Below are 15,516 nucleotides of genomic sequence, written 5' to 3'. Positions count from 1 at the left end.
GTCACACCAGCACAATACCACATGTTTCTTCTGCATTTGCCATCACACATGCACTTCCACATCCTCTCATGCAGTCACCTGTGCCCTGCCTCTCTCTGTCACCTGGTGTCATGCACACCATATTGCAAAGCCTCACCCCCTTGGTCACACACTGCATCTCATGCCGTGGTGTGTGACCATCTCATAACCCAGAAGCTGTCACACAAAGTTTCCTATACACTATTTACAACAGCACATCATAACGCACCGTCGTGAAGTGTCACATATGTTGCCTCAGCCTCACATGGCCATACATTGTAGCCCTACACTGTCATCAAAGACTCCCAGACAGTGCCATGCACCCTATCTACCGTTGCCCTTTATTCAGTCCCACACAGACTCACATCTCCAGTTTTAGGACTCCAGTGGTTTTATTTTACAAAAGCTTTGAAGGTCCAGGCTGGGGGACGTCTTGGGGCCCAGAGGGTTGGGTTGTACAGACTGCTGGCTACATAGGAGAGGGACATCACCTCTGCCCCAAGCCCATGATCTGTGTCCTCATGAGCTGAGTGGGGCCACCACAGTGGTGGTGGTGGTAGGAGGGACAGGGCCTGTGGGGAAGGAGCCTGTGGGCGAACCCAGCAGTGGTCCCGGGAAAGGCATGAGGTGGCTGACAGGCCCTGACAGCACCACGGGGCCCAGGCCCTGGTAGAGATGGGCAGTACTGGGTGGGCCCAGTGTCAAGCCTGAGGCCACCTCCCCACAATTCCCACTGCCGCTGCCCCCAGCCACCACCATGAAGCCACCAGCTGGTCCTTCAGCTGCTCCAGTACCTCCCAGACTTGACCCTCGTTTCTTTTTCCCTTTTCCAGATGCCTTGCGGTTTCGAGTCTGAATACCATCCTTCCGCATGGTCAGTGGTCGGTTCACCTGCCAAAAGGGAGGCCATGGATGTTTCCCAACTCCACATCTTTGCCTCTGTGTCTTGACAAGGGAGGCCATCTCTACCGCACTTCTTTAAGGATAGAGAATTGGTTCAAGGACTAGGGAAGCATGACCCTGGGGTGGTGCAGGTATTGTCCTAAGAAACCCCAAGGTTGTGAAGCCCTGGGCTTGGGAAAGCCTCTGGGGTTGATGGAGCTACAAGGCAGGGGAGTGGCAGCTGATGGCTGGGGAGGAGGAAGAGGGAGATAAAGGAGGGACAGGAGGGAGTGGAAGGGAGTGAGGAGATGAAGAAATGGAGCAGGGAGGGATGAGGACCAAGGAGGAGGGGAATAGAGAAGGAAGGAGGGGGGAGAAAAGAAAAGAGAGGAGGTTATGAGGGGAAGCAAAGGTGGGGGTGGAACAGGAGCAGGGAGGAGGGAGGCTCTGAGGGGCAGGGCAGGGCGAACCTGGTGTAGCTTGTAGTAGAGGCCGCAAGCATTGCACACAGGGTCCCCACTGGCATTTCTTCGCCACAGTGTCGTGGTGGTTGTCTGGCAGTTGGTGCACTGGGTACCTGCCCGTTTGCTGACAATCTGGGGGAGAGAGAATATGAGAATCAACCCACTGCGGGGTGGAGGACCCAAGAGGTAAGGGTCAGGTTGAAGGCCGGGCTTCCTGTGCAGGGTGAGAACAGATGTACTTGCAGGGTGATGACTGTGGGTTCTGAATGGGGCAAGAGCGGGGCTTCCTGACCAGAACAGGGGATATTGGGGGTGAGACTCCATCAGTGATGGCCAACTTTGGCCATACATTGGAATCACTCGGGGAGTTGAAAACCTGATGCCCAGGCAGCACCCCTGACCAATGAAATAGATACGTCTAGGGGAGTGCCCAGGCCCCTGTGGTTCAGAGCATCCTAAGGTGATTCCAGTGTGAAGCCAAGGACGAAAACACTGCCGTGCAGGGAGAGGATAGGGTTCCTGCATGTAGCCTATGAAGGTAGGTTGAGGATAGGCATTCCTATGCAAAGCTGGGTTCCTGTATGGATGGGGAAGGGATGGGGGCTATGGATTCTCATAGAGCATGAGGACAGGGATCCCTGTGAGAACAACAGTTCCTAGGTGGAGGCAGACAGGCCTGGGGTCTTACCAGGCGCTTCTTGGGCCGGATGAGGGGCCTGTTCTGTCCATTCATCTTGTGATAGAGGCCACAGGCATTGCATAGGTAGTGGCCTGTCCTGTCCCGCCGCCACAGTGGAGTGGCTGTTGCTCCGCAGTTCACACACTCCCTGGCCTCTGATGGGGTGGACAAAGGGGATGGGGGATCCCAGGCTCAGCCCAACTTTGCTTTGCATGCTGCCCTACCTCATCCTCCCTCTGCCTTTTTGGAGATCTCACCACAGGGGGGCAAGGGCAGCGTTCCACGAAGCTTGGGAGAGGAATAGGCCGCTGGATTGAGGGGGCTCCCGGTGGGAGAGAAGAAGGTACTGGAAAAGTCAGGACCCCCATAGGCACTGCTGGGGACAGGGATTGATGAAGGCAGTGCAGGCCCCAGCGTCAAGAGGTCTGGACTTAGCCGCTCTGTCTTTAAGGTCTCCAGGAAGCTGCTGCCACCTTTGCCTTCTGGGTCTTCTGTGGCCTGGGGAGGGGAGTCCTCGCGGGTGGGGCACACAGTTGAGGCAGGGTAGAGCCCAGTCTTGCCATAGGTCCAGCCAGCATATGGTGAGCCGCCTGGGATCCCCTCCATACAGTTGAGCAGTGGGTACACCTGAAAGACTGTCGTGGAGGGTGGGTATGGGAAGGAAGGAGGGATCAGTCTGAAGCCATCCTGCTGTCAGGATGCAGTGGTGCCCAAGAACCCCAACATAGTGGCCAAGTTTCTAATCTTCCCACAGGCAACCAGAACAGCTGCTGGCCATTGGGTAACTCCTGGGTCCTGAGCCCCCCTGGTCACTTTGACAGCTGCAGTAGCCTCCACCTATTTCCAAATGGGCTTTGAGGGTGACTGTTGGGATTTGGAGCCCCGGGGATCACTTGACAACTAGGGCTACCACAGCCTGCTTCTAGCATTGCTTTCCAACATGGCTACCCCAAGACAGGAGATGGGGAGCATTGGCATTCCCTGGCCTGGACCTAGCTGGGGGAAGTGGTTAGCTCATCCATGTGAAGGTTTCCAGCTATTTTCAAGATGACCTCCTAGTGGGATTCTGCCCCAGCTAAGGGTCACCATGGCAGCCCAGACAGCATGGAGCCAGTGCTAAGACAGCCACCCAAAGGAGTTACCTGGGGAGTGCCGGTAGGCCTCAGCATCCCTGTAGTAGGCCAGTGCTGCAGCCGCGGGGGTGGCGGTGCTGGGGGCAGTGGAGGAGGCCGCTGCATCCAAGCCCTCAGGCCCAGAGGGGAAGAAGACCCCCGACTCTGGTGGCGAGGATACCAAGGCAGGGTCCACAAATTGGGGCAGGGACTCGGAGGTCCCCAGGGCCCCTAGGCCAGGGAACTCCATGGGGCCTTGGGTTTGTCCTGTGAGAACAGGAGGGGCTCTTCAGACTGCAAAATTCTCCCTCCCTTCCCACTCCTCCTTACCTCCTTTCTCCCCTTCCTGTTCGATTCCCTCAATCTTCATAGCCCTCCTGTCTTCCTCCCTGGCCCACATCTGTCTCCGTCCTTCCCTCCATCATCTCCTCCTTCCTTCTTCCCCTCTGTCTTCCCTCCTTCCTCTTCCCTTTCTTCTCTCTCCTTCGTCCCATCTCTTCTTTTCCCTTTTCCCACAATTTCCCTTCTTTCTCCTCTCCTCTTCCCCCTCTTCCTTCTTTTCCCACTCCTGCCTCCCCCTCCTCTCCCTTCCCCTCATCCCCTCTCCCTGGTCCCACTTCTCTACTTCTGTCTCTTCCCCCTCCTTCTCTCCTTCCTCCTTCCTCAGCCCCCACCTCCTCCTCTTCCCCTTTCTACCTCTCCGCCCCTCCTTATTTTCTCTTTCCCTCCTGCCTCTCTCCTTCCTCCTCTCTCTTTTCCTCCTTTTCCTTCATCCTTCTTCTCTTCCTCTCTGTTCCTCTCTTTCTCCTTGCCTCATTTTCTCCCCTCCTACTCCTCTTTCCCCCTGCCACCATCCTCTCTGTCTCCTTCCCCTCTAGAAGAGTCTGGGTGGGGTGGACTGGGGTGCAGAACCAGAGTCCCTTGAACAGCTTGTCACCCCTAGGACCTTGGGGTTCACCCTTCTGTGCTCCCCAACTTCATCCCTATCTGTTGCATCTTCTGACTTTCTCAGAAACCCATGGTTTCCGGCTTGACTCCTCCCTCCCTAACCTCCGTTGGGTCTGCAGACAGAGGGCCCCCTCAGTTCCTCCCTGCCATGGGGGGGTCAGTACCCCCCACTGCTTATCTCTGCCATCCCCGCCCAACTTTTGAAATCACCCCAAGGCCACTGGCTTCCTCTGAGGAGGGGGACAGGTGGGAGGTGTTCCCCCTACTTGTACCCTCTGCCCTGGGGAGGTCTGCCATAGTTCTGCTTTCGGGTTCTTTCAGTCCCCACCAGCCCCAGTGCTCAGTTTCCCCATCTGCCAGATAGGAGGTGGTGACAGGGGCCCAGCTAAGACCTGTGAGATGGCGGCTTGGTCTCTGTCCTTCCCTGTGTGCATATCTATGTCCCTGTGTCTCTTTCCTGGTGACGCTCTTTCTTGTCCAGCCTGGCCCTCTAGATTTCTCTCCCATCTTTCTATGCTACCATGATGCATCTTGCCCTCTTTCTTTCTGTGCTTTTGTAAACATATGATGTTTTCCTTCCCTCTCTCTCTATTTCCATGTCTCTGTTTCTGGTTGTCTCTCTCCATCTTTATCTCTGTGTCTTTTATCTTCTTCTGTTTCTCTTTTCCTTCCCTCTCTAGTCAGTCTCTGAATGTCTCTGCTTCTCTCCCACTCTGTCTCTTTCTGCTTGTCTCCTTCCTCTTTCCCTTTCTTGATCTCACTCTTGCTTTCACTCTCTCAGCCCTCTGGCCTTATTTCCACATCTGTCTTACTAGTCCCACATCTTTGCCCATACCCCACTCCACACAGCCCAGGTGAGGAGCCAGAAAACCTACCCCTGCCCCTGACTTGCCCCCATGGTTCTGAAAGCCTCAGTTTCCCTGTCCTTGGGGTGGAATGACGGAGATAGAGTAGAAGGCCATCTTCAGACACCCAGCCTATGTGACCTGCTGTGTGAACATGCTAAAGGTTGGGCTCAGCAGTGGGGGTTGTACTGGCAAATAGATTAGCCTGTAGTTCTGTCTACCACTAACTTCTAGGCGCCAGGATCCCCGCTGACTGTGCCTGAAGAAGGTATCTTGCCTCTTCTTCTCAGTTGCCATCTCTTTCCTCTCTGACTCTCTGTGGTTCTTTCTGTCTGTGAGTATCTTTCCTTCTCCGTTCCTGTCTTGCTCTTTTTCTTCCCCTGGGTCTCCTTTGTTTTCCTTCCATCTCTGTCTCTTCCTTTGAGTATCTCTTTCTCTGTTTCTCCTTTCTTTTTCTTCATGTCTGTCTCTTGCTCTTTTTCTTTGTCTCTTTTTCTCCCCATGTCTCTCTCTTTCTCCCTTCCTTCTCTGTCTACCTGTCTCTTGCTCTTTTTATCTCTGTCACCACTGTTCCTTTATCCCCCCTCATCCTCACCTCACCCCCCAGCCCTATGACCTCCCCCCAGCCCCACTGTGCCACATCACTGCACCTAGCACCTTGGCGGGTCCAGGGCTGCCCACCCCTCCTGTGGCAGGGGCCCAGCCCGCCCTCCCCCCCCCCCCCCCCAGTTATCACTCTCCGGACAGAGATAAAGTTTATCTCGAGGCTGGGGGATATGAAAGCTCCTTATCAGCTGCCCCACTAGAGTAAGTGCTGCCCCAACGGGCAGCAGGCAGCAGGCTGGCACCCTCACCTCTCCCTTGGCCCAGCCCCTCACCCCAGGTAACATCCCTATCCGAGCCCTCAAAGGAGGGTCTCTTGGGACTGAAGGGAACAGAGATGGGGTCTGGGGGCAGATGAGTCTTGGGAGGCTTTGCGGTAGAATTTGAAAGTCAGATAGGGGGTTGAGTCAGGGAGAGGTTGGGGGTATAGCTATAGAGTTTGGGGAAAGCAGATATGGGGTTTGAGGAGGAGAGACAAATTGGAAAGGTCACATTGTGAGATCAGAAATTGGTTAGAAAAGCAGAGACAAGATTGGGAATCTGAGGTGAAGTTTGAGAGTCAGATAAAGTTGAGAAGTTAGGATGTAGTTTGGGGGTCAAAGATGGATTCTGAGGGTCATGGACAAGTTTGGGAATTCCGTGGGTTTCGCTGGAGCAGAGATGGAGTTTAGTGGTCAGAGATGGGCTTGGACAGGCAGAATATGTCTGATAGAGACGGGTTATGGAAGCAGAGGAGGAGTTTAAGAACCAGGATGGAATTGTAGTGGAGAAACATTTGGGGCCAGAGGAGATCTGGGAGGGCCAGAGACATATTTTGGGGTTGGGATTGGGGTTTAGGGAAGCTAGGCATGAGGATTTATTTGGCAGAAAAGACTTAGGGGAGTAGACTTGGTGTTTGGAGTGACAGACATTTTGGTGTGCAGGCCAGGGGTTGGCGGAGAGTAGTGGTTTGGGGGAATCAGAGAAGTCACACAGAACAAATACGGGGTTTGAGAGGCACAGATGGGGATAAGAGGATGGAGTTAGGGTTCAGGGGACTGGAGAATTTGGAGCAGAAAACAGGATGGGGAGCGGACAAGGGCATGGGGAGCAGAGACAGACATGGGGGAGCACAAGTGAGCTTTGGGGGAGAACTCAGAGATAGAAACAACTCCAGATGAGTGAAAAGCAGATTCAGGGCAGAGATAGGATTTGGGGGATAAGAGATGGGGTATGGGGAGCAGAATTAAGGCATCAGGGGAACAGATATCTTGGAAGGAGAGGATGGGAGTCAGGGCAGAAGGAGGTGGGTTTTGGGGAGTGGGTTCAGGGTAGAGATGGAGGGTTGGAAAGACAGAGGTGGTTTTAAGGAGCTGTGAAGGGTTTCAGGGGTGGTAGACACTTTGGGGACCAGCGGTAGATTCGGGAGCCTAGAGTAGGCTGGAGGAATAGCCTTGAGGTGAGGGATAGCAGGCCTGGGGTTTGCCTTGCTGGGGGCTCTCGGCGGGGGGGGGGGGGGGGGGGGTGCTGAGACTGACCTGGGCTGGTTGGTGCGGAGGGTTCAGCCGCTTTGGGGATGTGGCGAGTTCAGTGTGATCCCGGGGGGTGTCCTGGCTAGCCTTGGCCTTTGAGGCTCCCTTCCTCCTTCCCTCCCTCCCTCCCTCCCTCCCTCCCCTCTCCCTCCTCCCTCCTCCCCAGGGAGTGGCTGGTGCCCCAGTGGGTGGAGCAGACGAGGGGAGGGGGCGGGTTCCTTGCTGGTGGGGCACCTCTTGGGCAGTGGGGCCTTCTTGTGCCCCATCTGCCCACCCTGTGGATTCTTGGACCCTGTTCAACTTGGGCTCCCATGGACTACAGTGTCCAGCCAAACAAAGGCGGGCTGAAGCCAAGATAAAGTGACAATAGCAGATACAGTTTTATGACTGTACTAAGCCTATGACTGTACAGTTTTATGACTGTACAAAGTTCCTACTGTGTGCTAGGTCAGGTTCAGGTTTGGCCCTTATGTATGTGAATCTTCCTGGCCACAGGGAGAGGAGGGATGTGATTGTACCCATTTTGCAGTCAAGAAGAATGAGGCTCAGAGATGTTCGGTGGGGTTTGAACCAGAGGCCATAGGACATCTTGACAACCCAGGCTCAGCCTGGGGGCCAGCCCAGGCCAGGACTGGCAGGAGGCAGGGGCACACTCAGTGCCCCACTGGGGCTTACGCCAGCTCCGGCCTGCCCTGGGGCAGCAGATAAGTCTTATCAGATGGAGGAGACTGTGGCTGTTGGCTCCGCGGTAACAGGCTGTCTTGGGATGGGGGGCGGGGCTCGGGGGGCCACCCAGGGACAGTGGCCTCAACTTATTGCGCGCCATGCTGCTTTGGAGGCGGGAAACAAGTGGGACCCAGGGTTGGTTTCTCTGCAGGTTCTTGAGGAGTGGGATAGGGTGGGGGAAGGGAAGAACTGAAGGGATAGAGAAGGGAGAGGAGCAGAGAGCAAGAGACAGAGAGAGACAGAAAGAGATGGAAATGGGAAGACACGGAAAAAGTGACAGAGCTGGAAGGAGGCAGAGAGGGGCACAGAAAGAAAGGCAAGACAGAGAGGAGAGAGAGAGACACCAAGAGAGCCAAAACAGTGAGGGAGATGCAAAGAGAAGGAGACATAGAGAAGGACAGAAGGCAAAAGATATGGCCTGAAAGCAACAGAGGCCAAGGACACAGGTGGAGAAACTGAGAAGGGAGACAAAGATGATATTGTAGAGAGGGAGACAGAGACAGAGAGGTATACACAGAGTCTGAGAGGAAGACCATGAGACCAGGTGTCAGGCTGGGGTATACCCTGGGCAGGTGGTGCTGGTGTGGGTGGGACAGGGTTGACGTGATCCCTGTGATCTGTGGCTCTACCCTCAACTTGCTGAGAGGGACCTCCGGAACTTCTGCACCTCAGTCCCTACCTTTCTGCCCTTCCTCCCTCCCCCAAATAGTAACAACAGTGACAACAACCAGTGTCTCATGCTGACATAGACCCCAGGCCAGTCCTGTTCTGAGCACTTTCTCCATGTAAAATCAATGGATGCATGTGCACACAGTAGGTGTCCAACTTGGGACCCACAGCTTGGGTAAGTTGTGTCCAATTTACCCCATAGAGCAGGGGTGAGACTACCCAGTTGTGGCCCCAGGACTCCACAGGACAGAGCACTCTCCTGACCATCCATTCTACAGATGGGGAGACTGAGACCTGCCAAAGGCACAAGGAGCTTGCCATCCCCATCCTGCCTCCACAGGCTTCATTGTCCTTATAAGCAAAATTGGAGGTTAGAGGAGGAAAGAGAGCAGGGCTATGACTTTGCATTTATTGAGCTCCCACTGTGTGCCACGTCCTGTGCTGAGCCTTCATGAGTAAGAAGGGGTATGAAGACCCCTGGGACTTAAGTGGCAATGCTTTCAGGACTTCCACTCTGGAGCCAACTTGCCCTCATTTATAGACTGCCCTAACCACCGACTGGCCATGTGGCCTTGGACGAGTTACTGGCCCCTCTGGACCTCAGTTCCTCATCTGTAGAGATGGGGTAATAATAGTGGCTACTCCATATGGTGATTGGGACAGCTACATGAGATTTAATCCGTTAAGTGATTTTAACTCACTTGAATCTGAAATCTCAATAAATGTTAGGTATTCTTATTTATTTACTGAGTGCCTATTGTATACAAGGGATAGTACTTGAACCTTTTTTACTAGCACTACTAATTCTAGTAATAATGCTGATAATATGCAACACCAATATCAATTTTAATTGATATTTAATCCTAATTCTGATATTGATGTTAGCACTAATGCTAATCTTAATAGTGGTAGTAATACTAATTTTAAATCTAATAATTATTATTCCGATTCTAGCCACAGCCATACGAATACTAATTCTGATACAAATACTTCTCTTAGCACTAATACAGTAATAACAACAGCAGTATTGTTGGCTGAGCCTCCCCAGGCACTGTGCAAAATGCTCTCCATGCCTAATTTTATCCCATTCTCACCAGGTCCTGGTGGTATAAGTGCATATAATTGCCCGCATCTTCCAGATTGGGAGTAGGCTCAGAGAATGAAGATGTTTGTCCGAGGCCCTGTGTTCTTGTCTCAACTCTGACACTGATTTGCTGTGTGATTCCTGGGCTGGCCACCCTCTGAGCCTCAGTTTCTTTGCCTGGATAATGGGTACAATCATAGAACCCACAGCGAATGTTGTCGAGGGGCCACTCAACACAGGTCCTGCCTGGCACACCATAAGTGACAAACTCTGTAATGGTAATTCTTCTCATTGTTATTTTCATTAGAAACAGCAGTTGCAGTATTGGGAGCAAGGTAGGGAAATCTGTCCTCCTCAGGAAGGACAGGCTGGAGGCACATCTCAGACAAGAGTTTGGCCACTGGACGCAGCCTATTTCTTCATAACTGGAGCAGAGAAAGGGCTTAGGAAGGGAAGTAAAGGGTGGGGAGTGGGGGCCTCAGAGCCCTGCCTCCATCAAGAGCCAGAAACCCTGAGGCTCTGAGGCCAACCTTCACCCCATTCCCTCCCCCATCCCCGTGGAGGGGGCACAGGCCCAGAAGTCTGTGGGCGACAGTTCAGCCAGCAGGGAGGCAGCTGGGAGTGGGCAGATAAGGGAATCGGCAGGGCCAGGCCAGGCTTTGGGAGAGACCCACAAGGGTGGGGGTGGGGGTGGGGTGTCCAGGCCAAGCGTCCTCTCTGTCAGGCCTCCATTTAAGACTCAGCTCCAACATCCTCTCTTCCTAAAAGGCTTCCTTGACTGATTCCCTTCTTCCTGGCATCTTCTAGAGCTTTCTCTGTGCCCATAGCATGTGGACTATTTGTGCCTCTTCCAGACTGGAATCCACCAAGGCAGGGGCAGAACCTAAGTCTCCTTGGTGTCAGTAGTGCAGAGAGGAAACATCAAAGCCTGGCTGAGGAGTCAAATGTTTGTCTCAGAACCGAACTGTTGGTTTTTCTTTTTCATTTTTCAAAAATGTTTGTTTTTTGAGAGAGCACGTGCAAGCTGGGGAGAGACAGAGAGAGAGACAAAAGGTCCGAAGCGGGCTCTGCGCTGATAGCAGAGAGCCTAACGTGGGGCTCAAACTTATGAACATGCGAGATCATGACCTGAGCCAAAGTCAGGCACTCAACCAACTAAGCCACCCAGATGCCCGTTTCAATTTTTTAAGAGAAAAGTATAAAGGATACTTTAACAACCATTCACCCTTGTCAGACATTAGTATTCTGCTTCATTTGTTTCAGATACTTTTAAAAGAAATATGTTATTACAGATACAGTTAAAGTTCTTACACAAATTCTATTTTCCTTTCTCCTTCCACTACCTTGAGTTTGGTGTTTATCTTCCTCATGTATATTTTTATTCTATTACTCCATACGTATGTATCCATAAACAGCATACAATAGTGGGGTTTTCGGCTTGCTTTTGAACTTCATATAAATGGAACCATATAGTTATGTTTCTTTTGTTCTACTTAATGTTTGTGACATTCATCCACATTGTTGTATGTATTAGTAGTTAATTCTTTTTTATTGAGATGTAATTCACATACCACAAAATTCACCCTTTTACTTATTTATGTACTTATTTTTAAGTATTTATTTTGAGAGAGAGAGTGCATGTGCACGTGTGAGCAGGGGAGGGGCAGAGAGAAGGAGAGAGAGAAATCTCAAGCAGACTCTGTGCTGTCAGCATGGAGCCTGATGTGGGGCTCGATGCCATGAACCATGAGATCATGACCTGAGCTGAAATCAAGAGTTGGATGCTCAACCAACTGAGCCACCCAGGTACCCCAAAAGTCACCCTTTTAAAGGGTGCATTTCAGTGGTTAGTACAGTCACAAGGTTATACAACTACTACCACTGTCTAATTCCAGAACATTTTCATCATCCCAAAAAGAATCCTGTACCTATCAGCAGGCATTCCTCATAATATTGTCTGTCTCCCCTCAATCCCTGGAAACCGCTAATCTACTTTCTGTCTCATAGATTTGCCTATAATGGACTTTTCATATGAATGGAATCATATAATATGTGGCTTTTTGTGACTGACTTCTTTCACTTTGCATAAAGTGTCCAAGGTTCATTCATGTTGTAGCATAGATCAAAACTTCATTCCTTTTTATGGCTGAATAATATTTCATTGTATGAACATTCTACATTTTGCTTGTCCATTCGTCTAATAAGTTGACAATTTTGGGGATCGTGAATAATGCTGCTATAAACATTCATGTTAAAGTTTTTACGTGGGCCTATATTTTCAGTTCTCTTGGGTATATATCTAGGAATGGAGTTGTGGGGCCATACGGCAGTTCTGTGTTTAACTTTTTGAGAAATTGCAGAAGGATTCTCCACAGCAGTTGTATGAGGATTCTAATTTATCGACATCTTCTCCAACACTTGGTATTGTTTCTCTTTTTTTTACATTTTTAATTTTTTTTTGGATAGAGGGTGCAAATGATCGAGGAGCAGAGAGAGAGAGAGAGAAAATCCCACGAGGGGCAGAGAGTGGGAAAGAGAGAGAAGTGAGGCTCACCTGAAGTGGGGCTCAAGCTCACCCAAAGCAGGGCTCATTCTCACCCAAATCAGGGCATGAGCTCACCTGAAGCAGAGAACAAGCTCACCCAAAGGGGGGCTCAAGCTCACCTGATGCAGGACTTGAACTCACGAACCATGAGATCATGACCTGAGCCAAAGCCAGATGCTTATCTGACCAGGTGCCCCCTCTTTTTTTTTTAAGTTTATTTATCTTGAGAGAAAGAGAAAGAGCAGGGGGAGGAACAGAGAGAGAGGGAGAGAGAATTCCAAGTGGGCTCTGCGCTATGGGGCTCAAACTTACCAACTGCAAGATCATGACTTGAGCCCAAATCAAGAGTTTGACACTTAACCAACTGAGCCACCCAAGCGCCCCATATATTGTTTCTCTTTTTGATTCTGGTCATCCCAGTTGGTGTGATGTGACATCTCATTGTGTTTTTGGTTTGATGTCCCTAATGACTAATGATGTTGAGCATCTTCTCATGTACTTGTTGGACATCTGTAGCTCTTCCATAGAGAAATATCTGTTTAGATCCTTTGCCCATTTTTAATTGGGTTATCTTTTTGTCGAGTAGTATGAGTTCTTTATATATTCTAGATGCTAGTCCCTTATCAGATATGTGATTTGAAAATATTTTCTCCAATTGTTGGGTTGCTCTTTTACTTTCTTTTGCCCCTTGAAATGCAAAAGCTTTTAGTTTTTATGAAGTCCAATTTATCTAGTTTTTCTTTGGTTGCTTATGTGTTAGGTGTCATATCTAAGAAACCATTGCCTAGTCCAAGGTCACAAAGATTTATGCATGCTTTCTTCTAAAAGTTTTATAGTTTTAGCTCTTACATTCATGTCTTCTCTTTATTTTGGTTAATTTTTATATATGGTGTGAAATAGAGGTCCAGTTTCATTCTTTTGCATGTGGATATCCAGTTGTCCCAACACCGTTTGTGGAAAAGATTGTTCTTTCCCCATTGAATTGTCTAGGCACGCTTGTCAGAAATCAGTTGCCCATAATGTATGAGTTTATTTCTGGACTCTCAATTCTATTCCATTGACTTATATATCTTTTTTTTTAAGTTTATTTATTTTGAGAGAGACTGAGACAGCATGAGTAGGGGAGGGACAGAGAGAGAAGGAGAGAGAGAATCCCAAGCAGACTCCACGCTGCCAGCACAGAGCCTGACATGGGGCTGAAGCCCATGAAACCATGAGATCATGACCTGAGCCAAAACCAAGAGTTGGATGCTCAACCAACTGAGCAACCCAGGTGCCCCATTTATTTATCTGTTTTTATGCCAGTACCACATCACCTTGATCACTACAGCCGTGTAGTACATTTTTAAATCGGAAAGTGTGAGTCCTCCAAATGTGTTTTTCTTTTACGAGATTGTTGTAGCCATTCTCGGTCCATGCCATTTTCATATGAATTTTAGGATCAGTTTGTCGCAAGCTTGGATTCTGATATGAATGGCACTAAACCTGTAGATCAGTTTGGTGAGTATTGCCATATTAATGCTATAAAGTCTCCAATCCATGAATTTATGATATCTTTTCATTTATTTAAGTCTTATTTAATTTTTTAATGTTTATTTGTTTTTGAGAGAGAGAGAGAGCAAGCGGGGGAGGGGCAGAGAGAGAGGATCTGAAGCAGGCTCCGCACTGACAGCAGAGAGTCCAATGTAGGGCTCGAATCCACAAACTATGAGATCATGACCTGAGCCAAAGCTGGTCACTTAACTGATTGAACCACCCAGGCACCTTAGTGTTATTTAATTTCTTTCAACAGTGTTTTATGGTTTTTAAGTATACAAGTCTTACCCATCTTTTGTTAAATTTATTACTAAGTAGTTTATTCTTTTTTATGCTATTGTAAATGGAATTGTTTTCTTCATTTTTGGATTGTTCGTTGCAAGTATATAGAAATATGATTAAATCTTGTATGATCTAGTATCCTGCAACCTTGCTGGGCTCATATATACATAAAACGTAGTCTCACATATATATGTAATGGTTTTGTTGTGGGTTCCTTAAGATTTTCTCTGTATAAGATCATGTCACCTGCAAATACTGATAGTTTTACTTCTTTTTTTTCCCCTATCTGGATGCTTTTTATTTCTTTTTCTTGCCTAATTGCCCTGACTAGGACCTCCAGTATGTTGTTGAATAGAAGTGGTGAGAAGGGACATCTTTGTCTTGTTCCTGATCTCTAAGAGAAAGTTTTTAGTATTTCATCATGAAGTATGATATTAGCTATAAGTTTTTTGTAGATGCACTTTTTAAAAATTTCAGTGTAGTTTTTTTTTTTTTTTAAAGTAATATCTATATCCAACATGGGGCTTGAACTCACAACCCTGAGATCAAGAGTTGCATGCTCTACCGAGCCAGCCAGGCACCCCATTTTGTATATTCACTTTATCAGGTTGAGGAAGTTCTCATTTGTTCCTAGTTTGTTGAGTACTTTTATAAATGAAACGGTATTGAATTTTGTCACATGCTTTTTCTGTATCTGTTGAGAAGATCATGTGGTTTTTGTCCTTTATTAATATGGTATGTTACATTGGTTTTCTTATGTTGAGCAAATCTTGCATTTCTTGGATCAATCCCACTTGGTTATGGTGTATAATCCTTCTTATATATTGCTGAATTCTATTTACTAGTATTTTGTTGAAGATTTTTGCATCTATATTCATAAGAGATACAGGTCTGTAGTCTTCTTGTTGTGTTTGTGTCTGGTTTTGGTATTAGGTTAGTGCTGACCTCATAAGTTTATTCCCTTTTATGGCTGAGTAGTATTCCATGGAATGGATGTATCATGGTTTGTTTAACCATTCATCTATTGATGGACATTTGGGTTGTTTCCAGACTTTTCTGTGTTACAGCACACCTGCAATTTACAAACTCATACTTCTCTGTCTGTGCACACACATGTGAAAGAGTTTCTCCAGGGGCAGAGGATATTAGTCCATCTTTCCATTCATTCACCCACCCACCCATCTATCCATCCATTCATCTATGTATGTATTCATTCATTTACCCACCTGCCACCCACTCTCCCTCCCTTCCTCCCTCCTTTTCTCCTTCTTTCCCTCATTTCTATTTCCTTTCTTCCTTTCATAAATCATCTATCTCCAGGCATATGACATCTGGGTCCAAGGCAAGCTGTCTTTTTTTTTTTAAGTTTATTTATTTATTTTAAGAGAGAGAGCAAGAGAGCACGCAAGTGAGAGCAGGGGAGGGAGAGAGAGAGAATCCCAAGCAGACTCCTCTGTCAGTGCGGAGCCTTATGTGGGGCTCAAAACCACAAAATGAGATCATGACCTGAGCCAAAACCAAGAGCTGGACGCTTAACCAACTGAGCCACCCAGGCACCCCGACCCCCGCTTTTAAGTTTATTTATGCAAGCTGTCTTTTAAAAATAGGAAGC

General features: G+C 48.8%; 1 protein-coding gene across 1 annotated transcript; it reads right to left on the bottom strand.

Annotated features, from left to right (window-relative positions):
• Window positions 1-377: 377 nt before the first annotated feature.
• On the bottom strand, window positions 378-7,186 carry GATA1 (GATA binding protein 1). The gene is made up of 6 exons (XM_027054078.2): window positions 7,069-7,186; window positions 3,186-3,422; window positions 2,301-2,678; window positions 2,053-2,198; window positions 1,371-1,496; window positions 378-909 (listed from the first exon to the last, which is right to left on the bottom strand). The coding sequence occupies exons 2-6, from the start codon at window positions 3,403-3,405 to the stop codon at window positions 538-540; spliced, it is 1,242 nt and encodes a 413-aa protein (XP_026909879.1). The 5' UTR covers window positions 3,406-3,422; window positions 7,069-7,186; the 3' UTR covers window positions 378-537.
• Window positions 7,187-15,516: the final 8,330 nt, after the last annotated feature.

Source organism: Acinonyx jubatus, chromosome X (assembly GCF_027475565.1).
Source record: "Acinonyx jubatus isolate Ajub_Pintada_27869175 chromosome X, VMU_Ajub_asm_v1.0, whole genome shotgun sequence".
Classification (NCBI taxonomy): domain Eukaryota; kingdom Metazoa; phylum Chordata; class Mammalia; order Carnivora; family Felidae; genus Acinonyx; species Acinonyx jubatus.
The sequence above is the reverse complement of the archived record's forward strand: the minus strand, read 5'-3'. Positions and strand labels throughout refer to the sequence as shown.